General features: G+C 39.2%; 1 protein-coding gene and 1 long non-coding RNA gene across 2 annotated transcripts; both read left to right on the top strand.

The window, feature by feature from the left end:
- Positions 1-597: 597 nt before the first annotated feature.
- Positions 598-8,500, top strand: LOC140231644 (uncharacterized). The gene is made up of 4 exons (XM_072311794.1): positions 598-828; positions 892-1,041; positions 1,718-2,018; positions 8,274-8,500. The coding sequence occupies exons 1-4, from the start codon at positions 598-600 to the stop codon at positions 8,498-8,500; spliced, it is 909 nt and encodes a 302-aa protein (XP_072167895.1).
- A 1,149-nt stretch (positions 8,501-9,649) lies between these two features.
- LOC140231874 (uncharacterized) lies at positions 9,650-13,040 on the top strand. Its single transcript, XR_011901458.1, has 3 exons — positions 9,650-9,796; positions 12,128-12,225; positions 12,665-13,040. It is a non-coding gene; the product is annotated as an uncharacterized lncRNA (long non-coding RNA).
- Positions 13,041-18,892: the final 5,852 nt, after the last annotated feature.

Raw genomic sequence — 18,892 nt, 5'->3', positions numbered from 1 at the left:
TCATATACTATTATGCCTGCTCAATGTATAGATATGTATATTTGTGCTTATCTCTCAAATTGTGTATCCGAGTTTCGCTCCTGTTTTTATAGAACGCTGTGAGTGTTAATTTTTGCATATCTTGTCTCTCACCTTAGCAGTCGGAAGTTTTTTATTTTCTTTTTATATGTTTTATTGATTTCAACTATTGGCATACAAACATAAATCATTTCTAATTATGGTATACAAATAACACAAACAAGAAATATAAATTTTGCGAGAAAAGAAAAAAAATTCTCAGCACCATAGTTCAAAATTAGCAACTTGTTGATTATCATAAGTACCGTGCAACTGAAATGCCTTATCACGACATCGATGATTGATCAAATATTTTGGTGTAAAATGTCTTGAGGTATTAAGAAAGATGATTCTAATGGTTTATGCATATTTGCGCATTGTTACGTCTATGAAAAGTTATCGTGCAGTGATTTTTGATGCATTACACAGTAAATGAGTAAAAAAAAATAGTAAATATTTCTTTAATGTTGTAAAACTTAGCTGAAATCACAGGGACTGATTCTGTCCGTCTTTCTTCTCTTAAAATTCATTCAGTAAAACATGTCGAAGTCCAATGAGAGGGAATCCACAAGCAGAACCATGGCAAGCGTGAGGAAAGGACTTTCGGTATTGAGACGAAAGGTAAGCCATTCACAGAGATACTACGATGCACCCCAAGAACCCTATCGCTCATCAAACAGTCATCGTGAACGGTCAAGAAACATCAGATGGGATTGTGTAGACTCTCAGGAGGAATCTTACAATGCCGAGGAATCGTTTTCGAGTGGTGATGTGCCCAATGCTAAAATAGATTGGGAAAGGACATCGTCAGATTTGGAGCGACTCCAGAGAGAGAGGGAGAAAAGTGATCGTGAACACCGTGACGAAGGAACACGAGCTTCCACGAGTGGTGCCAATCAGGAAGCTGGAAATCTGTCATCACCATCAGATAGTGGCTGGTGGAACTACATTAAATCTTTGATCGGATATCTGGTAAGGAAAACAGTATGTGGAATCTTGAAAAATAAAACGTGCGTTTATGAATGATCATGTATGACCATGGAATCTGGAGATGATTCGAGCAGACTCTAGAGTAATACAATAATTATGAATCTTCTCGTTTGGCTGGCCTCAACAGAGCTACAGAAGTCTTCCGTATAGTACGGGAAAACTCCCTCGAAAATACTCAACGGGCAAATTCCCTCCCAAACTATTCGATGAATTTTCATAATTTATTGTAAGTCAGTACTGACCTTTACATATTACAGAAAAATAAAAGAATTGGTGAAAAGGTCACTAGAATGATGTTCATTATTTTCATATTAAGTTGATATTTCATTTCCCTGTTATAGGTCAAGATTTACATACAATATAGATAATGGATAGAATTAACAATGATGGGCCTTACCGGTCGAAGCCCTATATTATACTCTGGTAACTCTGCGTTAAGAGATGGTTACAGAGGGGTGTGGATCGTTACTTATATTACTGCGTCATCATTGTACAAGGCAATACAACAAGTGAAACTATTGCGAAATCATGCATGAAAAGTATTTAAATATCTTAAAACAACAACGACTTTACGCTTGTGGTAAACACGATGCATAACATTGATTAGTTTTTAGTCCGAAGAATCATATTACATACTGGTATGTACATCTGTATTCGCATTTCACAACAGCCCGCAGTTCTCGGCTTCCCTTACCGTTCTATCTCGGTTGCTGTCATGACGCAATCCCATGAATCCTCCGTAGATGAGTTGATGAAGAGGCTGCGAGCTGCTCAAGGTGAACAGTCACTCCCGTTAGGAGATGTCAAGTTCCTGCAGCTACCAGAACATGGCCTGGACACATTCACTTTTCCCTCGCAAACAATCGACGTCATGATCCTCTGCTGTTCGATCAATTTCCGGCGGTTCTCTGTCACGGACGTGCAAGACGCTTTGTACGGCGTTTTTCTGGCGAATGCTAGAAGGACTTTCGGTAAGCAGATTATAGGCAGAAAAGTCTCACGCAGGGTTCAAGCCCTGTCACGACACTTCATTACACTGTAGGGTTTAAACATTACCCATAATGCTCCTCTTTACACATAGGCTTACATGGTGAATGAGAACTCCCGCACTGTGAATGTTATTGAAGTATCTTGACTTCAGTTTTAAAAGCGTCATATTCACCATTCTGGAATGTCCCCGAGGAATGGCATTAAAGGGGAAATCCTCTCCAAATATAAATTTGTCTAGTAAGAAAGAGTAAAATATTACGAGTTCAACGGTATAGATTAGATCGATATTGGGTGAAAAATAAGGAAGTTATGACATTTCAAAGTTTCGCTATTTTTGGGGGGTACAGTTCTTCAACAGTCGATATGAATAATTATGCAAATGGCAAAGTGAGCATGTAATTCCCTCACAACTTTCCATAATGTTTTATACTTGTAGTTTGTGCATGAAATTGTGAAATTTCCAGTTTTTCATGCAAACGCAATTATGCCCATCTATCTGAACACTCTTCTTAAGTTATGCAACCCGGGATAACGTCATGTTTCAGACTTCAATGAAAGAAACATTGAATTTTCGTCTTTTTTTTTTTTTGTTCACGATCAATGGAAAATTGTGAGGGTATGACATGGTTATTGAAATTCATGAAATCCTTCCGTCGAGATGTTTTCATTGCAACTGATTGACAAAACATATTGCCCTGCATCGACGTAAATAAGCACTGAATTTATAAGTGCTTTTGTAGTAGCCATGATTTTTAAAAAAAAATCATGGACATACGTACTCGGGCAGAAATCAAACCTACGACCTCCTGATCTCCGAACAGGCGTCATCTCCACTAGACCACCGAGCTTCCGCCCGGAACCAACACTTTGCTGGGTTGAGTGTCTTTTAATTTTCCAGTAATGCATCGCATGCCTTTCGGTGAAGTAGCATACAGTTTTAATAGTACGATATTTCTAATGAGTAATAAAAATAATAATAGGGGTAGAACCGAATAGAGGTTTGTCGATAACTGATGTAATCATAGTCAAATTAGGAACCATGACCTCTATGCAAAGATATGGAATTCAAGGCAGATATGTGAATCATTTCTAGTATGTCTGTGTCACGTTTCTGGAAGAATCTGTTTCAGACATTCCCATTTCCTCTGTTATGACCTCTACAATTCGTTACAAAGTCAAATCCAAGAAGAGAAGCCGGATAAGCCTTAGAGGCAAAGCTAAGTTTCTTACTGAAATTTGAGGGGGGGGGGGGGAGGAGATGACGCCCTGTGAAGGTTTAAGTGGCAACTTCCGGAAGAATTATCTTATACATGAACGTTCATTTTGCCGTGGCGCTTGCTAAGATTGTCTTATCATGCGTCTAGCTCCGTAAAGGCCGTGTCACACCTTTCCGGGCAAGCCTTGGGTGCAACTTGCAAAGAATAATTTTGACTACCGGAGGTCTCCGTAGATAGCCGCACATGACAGTACCTAGCACGTATCTCACCTGTAGTCGCCCGGAGGTGCGCACTCAAATCTTTTTACCTGCAACCATGTTTAGGCCCTGTCACACCTTTCCGGGCATGCTACGCGGGCTTGTTGTGTGTGGGGATTCTCGAGGATACCGGAAATTTCTCAGGACGCACAAGGATTTGGGCGAGTCAGTGCATGTTGTGTCTTTCTTACTGAGCGCTTTCTACTTAAATTCTACTTGCGGGTATACTGTGTAACCTGTGTACCAGTCGCGTGGGTGCTGACAACTCAGTGAAGGAATTCCTCTGAAGAAATGGCAGAAATCCCACAGAATGTCATTATCTTGGCTGCGTACGGGGACTGCGACGTACCTTCGTGAGAGTTGCCTGCGAGGTGCTGCCGCTTGTACGGACCTTCTACTGGCGTTGTGCGTGGACCTAGTCTCCAAGTATCCCCGCGACTCACCCGGAAAAAGTTTTGGTCATGCTCAAAACTTGGCTGCGTTTAAATGGGACTTGCGTGGGCACGTGACCTCCGGGCAACTACAGGCGAGATACGCGCTAGGTACTGTCAGGTGCGGACCAACTGCGGAGAGCTCCGGGTAGCAAAGTCAAGCCGCAAAACTTCCCCAGATACAGTATGACAATGCCTTGAGCATGCTCAAAAACTTGTTCCGAGTGAGTCGTGGGGGTTCGCTCGCAGAGGTACACGCACATAACACCAGTAGGAGACCCTTGCCGGCAGCACCTCGCAGGCAACTTCAACGTAGGTATTTTTCAGTACCCGTACGTCGCTCGTAAAAGAAAACGGATCGGTTTCAAGGCTCTCACGCAGCTCGCACGGAATACACGCACGTTGAATGTAAGCAGCACGAGTCTAGCAGGTAAGACACAAGTGCGAAATTCGCAAACATTCTTGTACGCACGCGGAAAATTCTCCTCCATGCTGGAAAACCCTCCTTGCAACAAGCCCTTGTATGTAGCTTGCCCGGAAATAGGTGTGACACGGCCTCAAAATTAGCGAGTTTTCGCAAGCACAACGCAGCCGGTGGTTGAGTGTGCCGTGCTCAACATTTGCTTCTGCGCATGATCAAATCCGACGGACGGTCCGTCCTGGGGAAAACGAGTAGGTACCTACAGTACTCGGCCAAATTGCGTTCTGTCCCAATGCTGGGCAGGATGAACCAGGCAGCCAGCCAGCAAGACAATGTCCCCAAACTTGTCCCCACGCCTCCGTCTACTACGAGTTCTTGTCACTCAAGAAATCACATATATTTTCTGTACATGCGCCCAGTCCCTTCACATTCCATGAGAAAAGCTTTCACCTACCAACCTTTTGTTTGTTTTGATTTATAGGAATTAAATTTCAGCTAATGATAAGGCATATGAAAAAGAAAGTAACGTATGTCCAGGATTATGTCAAAAGGTGTAAATCTGAGCCGAAGTTGTGAAAATATTTGAACTGCACCTTTACTGGAAAGTTGATTTTATCATCTTTCCGACACTTCCGACAAATGAAACTGATATCTTCAAGTGTTGTTCTTTATTCATTTAAATGTTATATTAATGTTTATTTCATCAATTTGTGTCGAATCTTTATTCGCACATCCCTGTGTCTGTACCTTTATGTACCGCTCATGTGTCATATTAAGAAGGGAACAGCGAAAAGTAATTACCATCATAAAGGCATATTATTTTCCATTGAGAGTGACGAGTCATGATGCAATACCACATAAATCAATTGTCTTCCTATCTGTGAGGCATCTCCAGTTTATCACATACTTCAAATATTTCTTAGTGGCTGCATCAAACATGAGATCAAAATGAATAACGCTGTTGTTACTCCATCTCTTGAACCTCCATGGGCCAACGAGATATCTTATTATAGTACAAATATGTGGCGTGTGCTTATTTTGATGAAATGGTAAATATCCCGGGTAAAATATAAATTGCATCATTTGCACTGAGTTATGGGCAACGGCGTAAATCCATACTGAGGAGTGGGGGGGGGGGGGATGGTCACCATCACCACGATTACAAGCCCATAACCGGACCGGCGCAGCCTTTTTTTTTTGGGGGGGGGGGGGTGGGGGGAGAAGCTTTGTGCCCCCTCCCCCCCCCCCCCACACACACACAGACTTTACAGGGATCGGATGCCCCACTCTTTTGCATGAAATATAAAGTGGGAGAAAAGTGGCAGCAACAACATAAAGACTTTTTGTTCTTGTTGCTTTTTTTTTTTTGCTTGTCAGACGACTTTCGGCGGAAAATCAGACCTTAAAAGTATGAAAACATTTTTTTTTTTTTTTTTTTTTTTGGGGGGGGGGGGGGGGGAAATATCTGTGAGAGGGAGCGGAACGACCGAACGGGGGAAGGGTGTGTATGGGGGGGGGGGGTATCCCTCTCCCACACGAGGAAGATTTTGCATTTTCAGACCTGAAATTCAGCGATCTGGTGCTCACTTGTGGTGAAAATTTTCTTTTCTTTTCTTTAAAAAAAATAAGAAAATGAAATATTCACAATATATTATTGAATGACAAAATCGTGGTATTTCAGCTCTTGCTGTGCGATATTACTGTGAAGGCCTACTAAATAATGGGGCCTATCATCGGCGTAGACAGGATTTGATCTTAGGAGGAGCGGTTATGTGAGGGAACGAATCAAGCGAGGGGGGAGGGTATGGTAGGGGGGTTTCCCCTCCTAGGGTGAAATCTCTTTGCGTTGAAAATTTTGACATTTTTCAGTCCAAAAACTGCCGTTTGTAGCTATATTCTTCGCTTCGGAAATTAAGGGGGGGGGGGACACCAGGCGCAACTGCTGTCAATCACTGGCAGCAACATCAGGAGAATGGCATAGCGATTAAATGCGAGCGAGCGGAGCGAGCGAGCATGAAAATTTTAACATTTTACAGTCTAAAAACTGCCGTTTGTAGCTATACTTTTTCGCTTTGGAAATGAAGGGGGGCCGCATCAGGCGCAACTGCTGGCAATTACTGGCAGCAACATCAGGAGAATGGCATAGCAGTTAAATGCGAGCGAGCGGGGCGAGCGAGCTTGAAAATTTTGACACTTTACAGTCCAAAGACTGCCGTTTGTGGCTGTATTTTTTCGCTTTGGAAATTAAGGGGGCGCACCGGGCAAAAACTGTTGGCAATCACTGGCAGCAACATCAGGAGAATGGCATAGCGATTAAATGCGAGCGAGCTTGAAAATTTTGACATTTTACAGTCTAAAAACTGCCGTTTGTAGCTATACTTTTTCGCTTTGGAAATTTAGGGGGCACACCGAGTGCAACTGCCGGCAATTACTGGCAGCAACATCAGGAGAATGGCATAGCGGTTAAATACGAGCGAGCGGAGCGAGCGAGCTTGAAAATTTTGACATTTTACAGTCCAAAGACTGCCGTTTGTGGCTGTATTTTTTCGCTTTGGAAATTAAGGGGGCACACCGGCCGCAACTACCGGCAATTACTGGCAGCAACATCAGGAGAATGGCTTACTGATTAAATGCTAGCGAGCGAAGCGAGTGAGCTTGAAAATTTTGACATTTTCCAGTCCTAAAGACTGTCGTTTGTAGCTATATTTTCGCTTTGGAAATTAAGGGGGGCGCACCGGGTGTACCTGCTGTCAATCACTGGCAGCAACATCAGGAGAATGGCATAGCGGTTAATGCGAGCGAGCGGAGCGAGCGAGCTTTAAATTTTAACTTTTTACACTCCAAAAACTGCCGTTTGTAGCTATGTTTTTCGCTTTTGTTTGTCCCACTTTTATTTGAGAACCATCCCTTCCCCATCGACGCCTCTATACATATTAGGTTGCTTTTGTTAAGTGAAAGATCTGCTGCACACTCTTTGATAAATAAGGGAATATACGTCTATGTCAAAAGTGTACAAAGTATCCCTTATCCTGTATAGCGGACCTTTTGCATGTTCATGATTGCAATACAACGATCTGGTGCATAGTTCTGGCGATATTTGGACAATTTTCCATTAAGAAAGTTCGAGATTTGTCCTCATCTCGGGAATTGCTTAGGTGATAAATGATTTGTCTGTTTAAACACTTCCTTTGGGGCGGGGCCAATGCCCCTTTGCCCCCCCCCCCCCCCATAGATTCGACGTCCCTGATCTTCCCTTGGTATGCCATATATGTATCCTGACTGAGTCATCAGTCACTGTCGTTTCTCAGGAATGATTCAGGAAATGGAGGGATTCAATAATTATGGCGATAAAGTTGTTGTTATTGTTTGTTTGTATGTTTTCGTACATATTTTGCAGATGGTCCCCAGTTACTCGCGTCATAGCATGTTACATAATAGATCTATACTATTTGACGTTGTCAACGCCTGAGCCATACCTTATACAGTGTATGTCGATGTTACTTTCTTCGCGAGCGAGCGAAGCGAGCGAGCGCTTGAGAAAATTATACATTTTCCTACAAGATAGAATACTGTTCAGCTCTGTTACCTGTCTGAAGGCCGGCGTACAAACGTCATGCAATATGCCAAAATTGATACAATCACATTTCTGCCATCCCCCCTCCTCCATTTCAGGGGGGGGGGGGGATATACCAATCCCCCCCCATCCCCCCAGGATTTACGCCCATGGTTATTTGTCAACTCCTACTGAAAGCAAGAGTTCTGTTTATCTGTTGCAATGAATGCGCGTGGAATATGGGAGGGAGAGGGGGTAACTCGTAATGTTTGGTTTAACATACAGTGTATACATTGTCTCTCCTTTTTCTTCCTCTTCTTCGATTTCTTATTCATCTCTCTGCTTTTCTTGTCATAGGTCGAGAGAAAATCGCTGTAATTGCTCACGACTTTCCTCCTGTGACATCAGAAGTACGACGACTCCAAATGACCAATTTCAAGACCCGCCAGCCGAGTACGTTCGAGGCGGCCTCGCTGGTTATGATGTGCGGTAACCTAGGTACACAACTTGAAATGGATGTTGCAGATTGGCTCCAACTCGAAGAGTTTATCATCAACGCATCTAAAAAGTTTCCGTTCCTCTGAGTCGATACGGCGTCTGATGCCATGGAAACGTCATAACTTACTTATTATTCTTATGCACTCTCTCCTGATACACGATTGAGACGGGTCTACTCACCAATGGTGGCCATTGAAGGGTATTCCTCGTTGCCAACTGCATTTACCAAAGATGGGCTGGTATCGTATGCTGTGAAAGCATATATTAAAGGTGTCATTATGGACAGAAGAGGTGTCGTGGCCGAATTGATAAGAGTGGATAAGAGCGCACGTCTCTGAATCACATGAACGTGATTGAGGTTCTTGGGTTCGAGCCCCACGAGCCCAACACATTTGCCCTTCAGCAATTATATATGGCACTTTATCCACATTGCTGCTCTCCACCCAAGAGTAGGGTACCTGTTAGGTTAAGAAAGCTTATGTTGGTTTATCAGCATGTGCGTACCTGTAAAATGGCTGCGGCTGTTGAACGGAGTGGAGCGGAGTGGAGAGTGAGCACTGTCAGTGCTGGCGGGAAATAATGTATCCAGACACCGGGGTAATTATAGCTGTAGTTATTGTATGCGCTTTTGAGCACTCTACAGAGTGGATTTAGAGCAAAATCAATTCGTATTATTATTATGATAATGATGATGATGATGATTATCATTATTAAGGCTTACAATAATCATGATAATATAGGGTTATAAATCAAATCATATGTAAATGTATGAAAATTATAATGACCATCATGACCTTACAAGTTTTTCATGCTTAGCGCAATACGTTGATCAAATTGTTCCATTTTGATTTAATGATTCATGAAATAAGTAGCTATTGATTAGGTGATGTCAATATAGAAGTATGTGAGGTTGATATTGATTCAATGGCTGTGTTGTTATAAATTTGCTTATTTCGTCGGCGTTTTCACGAACTGACGCTATTTCGATTTTGGTCAAAATTTTCAAAATCGAGATATTGGTACCAAATGAAAGTGCTTTCAAAACTCTACCGAATCCCAAAATTTTAGATCACAAATTAATTATTCTTAATTTTATCAAAGAAAGAAAAAAACGACGGTACTCGAAATATCGAGAAATTGAGAAAAAGGAGTTTCACGAACCGACGCACGAAAGATACGCCGGTTCGTAAAACCCCAATTGCTACGGTTGAAGAGCAATGCGGGTTTCACGAACTGTCGCAGTTGCGTTACTTTGAGCTTTGTTCAACTTACTGGCCTAGAATTAGGTTTTGGCCCTAATCCAGATCTCAGAGTGAGAACCAAACCTTCTGAAAGATGAATGACGGCCTAAGCCAGCCCACTGTCCACGAGTGAAGTGAATGGTAAGCTATAATCCTATTAAAATCATGCTCAAAATAACAGTTTCAGTTGGACTACCATAACCATTAATTGCGGTAGTGTGTAGTCCCATGTATTCAATCGCGTGATGCTTATGAAGCCTAGTCTGTAAACGCCATACAATTTCAAATTAGATCCCAAATCATATTATTTATTGTTTCTTTTCAACTTATGTCGTTACTTCTGAGACTACTGAGTACTGTAGTCGTAACGTCTGTGTGCAAGACATGCAGATTGCAAGATTTCAAAGTCTCGAAGACACTATTTAAAGCCTTGACTTTTGAGTTGAAAATGAAATCATGAGATTGACAAAGTAGGCGTAGGCCTAGGCCTACTAAACAAAAAAAAAAAAAAGTCTAACAGTAAAACTCAAAGGAAGAGTAAAGAATAAAGTTAGACATGTTAGACTTTTACTTTCAAGTCTAACTATTAAGTCTAAGTTAAGACTTTACTTGTAATACCGGTACCAGTTACTAAAACTAAGATCAGCTGAAGTCTAAGACCAAGTCAAATTAACACAGTTCAGAGCCATACCGGTACACGGTAGTCTAGCTCTAGATCTACATCTAGACTAGTGGTAATAGTAGGTAGAGTCCACCCATTTTTTCCCCCAATCTTTACTGGTCCATTCCTGAAAAAGTTACTGGTCAGTGTCCAACAGTGATTTTTCCTGGTCAGGGACCGTCGGACCAGTGCCAGTGTGCAGCGTTGGTGTAGATGTCATCTATGACAGTATGTGGTCTAGTGATACTACCTAAACACTACGAGTACTCTACAGGTTAGGTGGCTTTCCTGTACAGTGCAGTGTTAAAGTATACTTGTGAATTCAGCCCTAGTACCGTACTGTGTGTAGTGTATGTCTAACGTTAGTTCGAGTGGAGTACCTAAGCACAGCGGTGGGGCTTTTTTCCCCTAAAACTTGTGAATGTGGCCCAACCAAATGGCGTTTATATATTTACGCTTGATTGATAGTGATACAGTGGCGCTGTCGATTTCCACAGCAGCCATACATAATCTTTTGTCCTTTCTTCTTTCCTTATTTCCCTTTGTTCTTTCACACTTTTTATTCTTGGAATTGAAGGACTTCTAAGAAATGTCCCTCGACTGATTTAACCAGGACTCTTGAGTTCTGGTAAACCTAACCTAACCGAGTAACCGTTAACATTTGTTAGGCCTAACATAACAGTAACACTGACTTAGCCCTGTATTGACTTTGTCTTTGGCCGACTTACTGAGATGGCGAGTCTAACTCTTTAACGTTAGTCTAAACGTAGTCGTTCGATCTGTCAGTGTCAGTGTCACCGGCTTTTGTATATGGTGCCATCTCTAACGTACGTTAACAAGTTGATGTTAGTTATCTATGTCAACTTACTGAGTCAGTAATAGTGGTACTGTCATCCTGTTGGATATCGCCGCAATATCATCCGTGACGTGTTAATTTCGTGTCACAAAGACAAAAGTTGCCAAGATCTAATAGTATTAGATGTCTAGATCTAGATGTAGTCTAGATCTATAATATAAATTTTGTGAACCACTGGTAACTTAAAAGTGAAAGGTCTAGACTTCACTTAGTCTATAATTAGACCAGACATTCATGAGGCAAAGGCCTATTTAGTAGATCTATTCTTATTCTATTTTAACGTCAATTCCTACTAACTCGCCACGTGTTATTTCTAAGGCCAAGGACTTCCAGGTTAGTGATTTTTTTTTTTTCATAAATACCAAACAGCAGACGTGTTTCATTTGCATTCTTGTGCAGACTTCATGAAAATATGTGCAGTATCAAAGAAATATGATGCACATGACAATGCCAGTGTTTTAAAGGTGAATGGTTAATACCTTTAAAAGCTGAATGATAATGTAGAGTCTAGGTCTAATTAAGATGTTACAGTCTCTGATAAGAAACAGGTTTGATTGTCATAGACTGTTTCCCAAATGCAGGTACATGTAGTAATATTCAGCTATTTCAATGCAATGCCTTGTTTACAAATACATGTAGATTTATATTCATGTGAATGATGATTCAATTTCTACATGAGACATACCAAGTGCTAAACATAATATCTTGCATCAGTAAAATGTGTAAATGAAGAGACAATTTGAATATGCATCAAATACGAACAGCAGCAATTTTTGACATTCTTTGATCCTGCATAGGCCTACCATTTTGTTTTATGTTTAATATAAATAGAGCAAAATAATTTCAACTTCAGTTTTGTTGGCTGATTTTTTTTTCTTCTCAAAATTAAAGTTGTATCTTGTGCCATGATGTTTGATTTTAATCAAAAGTTCTTAATTTCTTTCTTTTCTTTCAGATGACTGGTGCCATGTAGTAGCGAAGAACTGGACTGTCTCAGAAAAGAAAAGGAAAAGTACAGGGTCGTGTATATCACCAACGGATGTGAATACAATGGTAATGTAGAGTCTAGGTCTTATTAAGATGTTAAAGTCTCTGATAATAAACAAGTTTGATTGTCGTAGACTCTTTCCCAGATGCAAGTAGTAATATTCAGCTTTTTCAAAGCAATGCCTTGTTTACAAGGACATGCAGATTTATTCATGTGAATAATAATTTAAATTCTACATGAGACTTACTAAGTGCTAGACATAAGATCTTGCATCATTAAAATATGTAAAAGGCGAGACAATTTGAATATGCATCAAAAACAGCAGTATTTTTTTGACATTCTTTGATCCTGTATACCGTTTTGTTTTATGTTTAAATAAATAGAGCAAAATAATTTCAACTACAGTTTAGTTGGCTGATTTCTTTTTCTCAAAATGAAAGTTGTATCTTGTATCATGATGTTTGATTTTAATCGAAAGTTCTTAATTTCTGTCTTTTCTTTCAGATGACTGATGCCATGCAGTAGCGAAGAGCTGGACTGTTTCAGAGAAGAAGAAAAAAGTACAGCATCGTGCTGATCATCAAGGAATGTGAATACAATGGCTTAGGAAAGAAGACAATCTACAGATAGGATAGAAGGGAGAAATTGGGATGAAGGGCGACAACATAAGGACGGTATATCTACAGTGAAATGTGATTGTAAAGTGGAAACATGAAAGGAGATCCTAAGATTGAAGGTGAAAACAATGCATTCCATTCTGTGATGTCATAATTACAATTTTGCTACACTTTAATAACACTACAGAGAGACATTTATATCAAGGAAAGCTTCATGTGGATGTGGAACGTTAGATTTTTTTAAGTGTTCATTGGTATGTATTTCATGATAAATCTTGAAGGTTTTGTGTGGTAATCATAACCTTGTGATAAATCTGGATAGATTTCTAAGTGCACATTGGCAATATTTAGATGATGCTGTAATCAGATTAAGTTCTATTCTCCTTTATTCTTTTATTTATTATTTTGTTGTCTTCAACCCACTTTGAATGTGTCACGTATGATTCTTATAAACATGGGAACATGCACTCCATGTAAATGATAGGACTTTTCACAAATTGACATAATTATTCAACCATCACTAGACTGTTCTGTTATAAGATGTTCTTTATCTAACTAAAATTGTAAATTATGATACGTGTATGTTCCCATGCAAACTCACAACAAAATACAGAAATTTGAGTTCTTTTAATAATAATTCATTATGTCTCTAAATTCACGATTAAAGAAAGTGATTGCAATAAGGATGTCAAACATCGTATATTAAAATAATAGATTATTCATTTGTCTCCATCCGTAGTAACGCACGCAACTGCAGTGTGCAGTTTGTAGGCTGCTGTGAAAAAAAAATCACAGGCAGCCCAAGCAGGATTCGAACCCACGACCTCTGGATTACTAGACCAGCGTCATAACCACTAGACCACCAGAGTGCCCTGGCGCTACCTTTACACATGAATAATTAAGTATAGAAGGGCTTGGGGGCGCTTCGAAGTTTACTGCTCTTATTAAATATGTACATGTCATTTGCAACTCAACTAAAGATGATTAAACACACTGAAATTCTTACTTTAAGTGATATTCATAATCTGTTTTTTTTTTCTTTAATAGCTTGGGATGTACACTTTATACACTGTATCGGTCTACATTTCGCCTACAATATGGAATTCTTTACTTCGAGACGTTTGTTTTTAACAAACAAAAAATTAAGAGTCCTTGAAAGGTGCTGTAAAACAGTGGTGTTTGTTTGTTTGTTTGTTTTTTGGTGGGGGGGGGGGAGGGGAGTCAAATTAGCCTTGGCCCCTCTCCGCCGTCTTTTTTTTTTTCCTTTAGCTGCATATTTTTTAGTCATCACATGAAAATTCGTCTGCATCCACCCCGTAGTTTTGCTGATGACCTTTCTTTTTAATTATTTTAGCCACACACAATTTTGGCTGAATTTCCCCAACCCTCTTGTGAATTTGCTAGTACATGTACTAAAACACATTCTCAGAATGTGTTTATAGTACTGGTGGATTAAGGATTCACAGGGAGGGGGGGGGGGGGTCGGCCAAAATTTCTCTTTTCTCATAATACAAGCCTTCGGGGCGAAAGGCTGATATTATGGGCTTTCTACACACATTTTTAGATGCTAATTATTGGTTAACATGAGCATGATCATTTATGTTGTGATTAATTTGTTTCCTTATATATGTATGACTTCTATTAGAGACTTAATTGGCTTGGCACTCCTTACATCGACCTATTTTAGACACCCATTTCCCTCTCTCGTGCTTTTTCTCTACTGTCCTGTGAATAGTGTAACTACATGTACATGCAGTACCTCTTCTCTTTTGTATGATATACATCAAGTTTTTATCTGAGCATATGGGTGTTGCAGCACTCTCAAGCTTCATGCATATGCAGCAACATCTTTGAGTGGTCATATACATACATGTAGTTATGCTTGATATATTAATTTGAGGATGTTATTCTTTCTCTTGTATATGTTCCGTCCGCACTCTATAGATGTAAATGTACGATGTAAGATTTGGTGTGCATGTTCGAACTGTGTTCCTCTTTTTGTGAACACACAAGAACTGATATAATAATGAACTTGAATTACACATATTCTTGAATCTTGATTCCATCTCCATTTGCCATTGGATATGTATTGATTTATGGAGCTCTTCCACAATTGTTATCCTTCCCATTGTCATTACTCATCTCTGAATAATTCAAATTTGATATTCTATTGAGGACCTATGTTTCTTCGATTACATAATGTACCTCTTCAATATATTGCTGCAAAAGGCATAATAAAACATGACCATTATTATATATTTAAAATGAAGCTTGAAATTCTGATAGTGTTGATATTCATGTATTTTTAGGAGTTTATCAGTTTCGAAGAGTGCATGCAGGATGAGTTTATGTCTTTATATGATCAGGTGCAGCTATCATAGAATCTGTTGAGCAGGAAAGAGAAAGATGGAAAATGAGGAATTATGAGTGAATTCGCATGCGAGCCAAATGACAATAATGACACTGATAAAAATTGTGACAAAGTAAATGTCACAAATATGTGGAATAATAAGAAATAAAGAAATTAATATATTATTTCAGAGAAAGAAATAACAGAGTGCATGCATGAGTATGAAAGATGAGTAAATACAAGTAATTATTACTGACTGGCACGTCTTTTTCCCAAGATTTAGCGGTATCCTTCATCTTAGAACAAACATTCATAATTACAGTGTATTATGAAAGAAGTGAACCGAATTTGAATTAAAAATAATGTGAAAAAATGAAAAAGTAAGTTAATTAAGTAAAAAAAAAAACGGTAAAAAGTAAAAAAATATGAAACACAGTATACCGAATACATGTATTACCATAGATGTCCAAATGCAAAAGTGTTAAATAATAATATATCCACAAAAAAAAGGGGGGGGGGGGGCAAAGAAATCTTTGGAACGATCAACCACAGCTATAATAACAATACATGCGTGTACTAAATGAAGATGAAAACAATGACAACACTCTTTTTAGAACAATTAAGAGAAACTGGCTTGTATTATCATCTTAATTATCACTAAATGTATTGTAATCATCACAACAATCATTACATGACAATTAATTTCAATTAATAAGGTTATTGTTGATAAGCAGGTATAGCCCTAATAGTATTTGTATGTAAACACATACGAAAATGAAATAGCGACGGTTCGTAGATACACGCGTATTGCACGTTACCTATTGTACAGGCCCTACAGCGCGGGTCTCACGAACCGGCGTAATACAACTTACGTCGGTTCGTGGGACCCGCGCTTAAGTACATAACCTATGGTGCGCGCAAGAAACGATGGATTTACGAACCGACGCAGTGAGTTTGAAGACAGAAATATCGTAAATTTTTTGAATTCACACTAAAATTACACTATGGATAGGAAGAATAACTTCCACTCTCATCACCCTGTCAAAATTTTCACACACAAGACAGGAAAAGTCATTGAAAACGTTGTCTAAAACTTGTGAGATCTTTAAACGCGATTTTCTCAGAACTGCATTTTCGCTCAAAAACGAAATAGCGTCGGTTCGTGGTAATGCCGACGATTTTTGAAGTAATGTTTATGTGAGTAATTTTTTGTGCAGAGAAGAATAGAATGATATTATTTCAATCATGCATAGGGTAATGTTTTGGCTGAAATATCAAAGTGAGTCTCTATCTGTTGCCGAATTAGAAATATAATAATGGTTTTACACGTAGTTCCCCGGCTTTAATTGGCCGGCATGGTCCCTGAAAGGGGCCGAAATTATTATAATTCTTCATTTTGGTCAGTTGCTCCATGACAGAAAAGGTTCTTTACGAATATTGATCCTTTACCGTAGAATTCTCGTACCTTTATAATGATCATTGTGCTTTCGTGAATAAGTCCCATTTTATCTGTCTTCTTCCCTGAATTGCCAAAAGTTACAATTTTGAAAAATACCTAACACGAACGGCATTCCTTGCCATCCAATTCTGCCTATACAAGATTGTAACTGTTGATTGTATTGTAGCTTGAAAAGGAAACGATACATGTACATGTACATACAGTATACTATCATTATGTCAGAATTAAGGAGCATGCATATAAGTCTAACTTTTCTTTACTGGATTATTAGGATTTTCTGAAAGTCTCGGAGCAGATGTCTTCAATATTTTGGGAAAAATGTCATTACTCTTTACAAAGGTATCTCTTTGGCTTAAGTTATTGATGTTGTTTGAAGTTCATATTCTTGTCTTTACCATCAAGCAGTCAATACTGCGTAATATGCATGTATATTGCGATTGTATAGTACCGGATGGGGGAGGGGTGGCGCAAATGCTGAGAAAAGTAACGTGCTGCCTTATCATACGTGGCATAAAACTTTGTTTATAATATACGGACACGAGGCCAATGTACGGCTTTATGTACATAATTCTCTGTAGGGTAAAAGATATGTGTATGGAAAAAAAGCCTTACTCTTCCTAGCTCTGGACAAGCTGAAATAATGATGTTTTGTCAACACCAACTCGGATATGACCATTATACATTCCTAACTTGCTGCAGCAATCCGTGTGACTTGCTTTGCGTGTAGTTTGCTTTTCCTTCAGTTGTTCCTTCAGAATGCGTGTGTATTAAAAAAGTCCAGAACCCTTTCTTTTTGTTCAAATTTGCTTTTACTCTAAAATAAAAAGCTTAGTTAGAATGGCCGACTTTAATAAGCTATTTGTTGTTGAATCAAGGAGACCCATATCAAACGTAATGTGTCTCATTGGATGACATTTTGATCTTCCGCCGTTTATCCCGTTGACTCTTAGATTTTGTAAGGAGTTATGCAATCCAATTCTGGTTCCCGAAGCAACGGTATGATGCAGGCTTCAAAACTCAATCTTAACACAAGAATAGGACCAATAATAACGAAAACAACAAAAAGTTGTATACGTCCTACTTGTATAGCACTCTTTCTTTCTCTTTCTTTCATAATTCTTTCTTCCTGTGCTCTTTTTTTTTCTCTCTCTTTTATGCTGTATCAGGGATTTTTCATACCCCATGAGCACTTAGACTGAGTGGTAAAGGACATTATGAATACTCTCTATTATTAGTGCTATGATTATTATAATAATTAATCGTTTTTTAATTCTTATTAGGCATTGTCATTGTATTGTATTGCCTTGTATGGTATTGCACTATTGTATTGTATTATATTTTGTTTTTTACCTTTTCTATTTTCTTTAACATTATCCTGGAGAGAGCAGCAAGCCCTCTTAGTGGTTTGTAACTAGATGTAGCACTGAAAAGAAATTACTTATTATTATTTTTATCATTATGCAGTTGTTTAACATCCTGTCACTGCCTGTAGAGAAGCGGATCCCGGGTAGAATGATGACTATTGATATCGATTTGTGATCATGATAAACAAGCAGCTGATGTCTCGGTATTGAGACTAATTCTGGCAGAAGAGTTCCAGATAGTTCTTGACGTTGTTTTTTTTACGTTTTTTTTTCGTAGAAACAGCACAATTTTCAGTATGAAGCAATAGTATTTAGCTGATATTGGGAACTCATTCTGCGTATTTTTTCTCCTTTGGATATAGATACGCTGGTGTCCACCATTGGTGTTATAATGGATGTGAAAAGCATTTTAGCCCTATGGTCTGGAGTCAGGCCTTGTTCGAATTTATGAAAGTATTACTGCGGTGGAACGTTTGAAGATCAATCAGCTGTACCTTATACTTGCTAAACGAACACGTTCTCTTCGTGATCTACTATGACCCTATCATTGTGATCTAATCACAATGATCCTTCGCATGTCGCACCTGTCAAAATAATGTTACATCTTTGCCAGTTCATACACTTCATGTAATACCGGAGACCCGGATATCTAAGCAATATGGCGTCGGTACTTATTAGAGTCAAGGTATGCGTATTATGTTATATAATTTTGTCCCCAAGTTTTCCGATGAACTAAAAGTATCATTGTTGGTTTCATTTACAAGAAGCAACACTGCATATTGACAACAAACGACGTGAAATAACACACAAACCGTAGAAGAGAATTCATGCACAAGTGTAGGCTACATGTACATGTATTAACAAACATGACAAACCTTGCGCAGCTGACTTGGCTTCGTGTTTTTTTTCCCCTCACGTCTGAATTGTGTGTCAGATCAAATC

The sequence above is a fragment of the Diadema setosum genome, chromosome 8 (assembly GCF_964275005.1).
Source record: "Diadema setosum chromosome 8, eeDiaSeto1, whole genome shotgun sequence".
In the NCBI taxonomy this organism is placed as follows: domain Eukaryota; kingdom Metazoa; phylum Echinodermata; class Echinoidea; order Diadematoida; family Diadematidae; genus Diadema; species Diadema setosum.
The sequence above is the reverse complement of the archived record's forward strand: the minus strand, read 5'-3'. Positions and strand labels throughout refer to the sequence as shown.

Coding starts and splice junctions, on each gene's coding strand:
- LOC140231644 (XM_072311794.1), top strand. CDS start 598: ATGTCGAAGTCCAATGAGAGGGAATCCACAAGCAGAACCATGGCAAGC. Junction 829..891: donor AATCGTTTTCGAGTGGTGAT/GTGCCCAATGCT, acceptor CTCCAGAGAGAG/AGGGAGAAAAGTGATCGTGA. Junction 2,019..8,273: donor GAATGCTAGAAGGACTTTCG/GTAAGCAGATTA, acceptor TTCTTGTCATAG/GTCGAGAGAAAATCGCTGTA.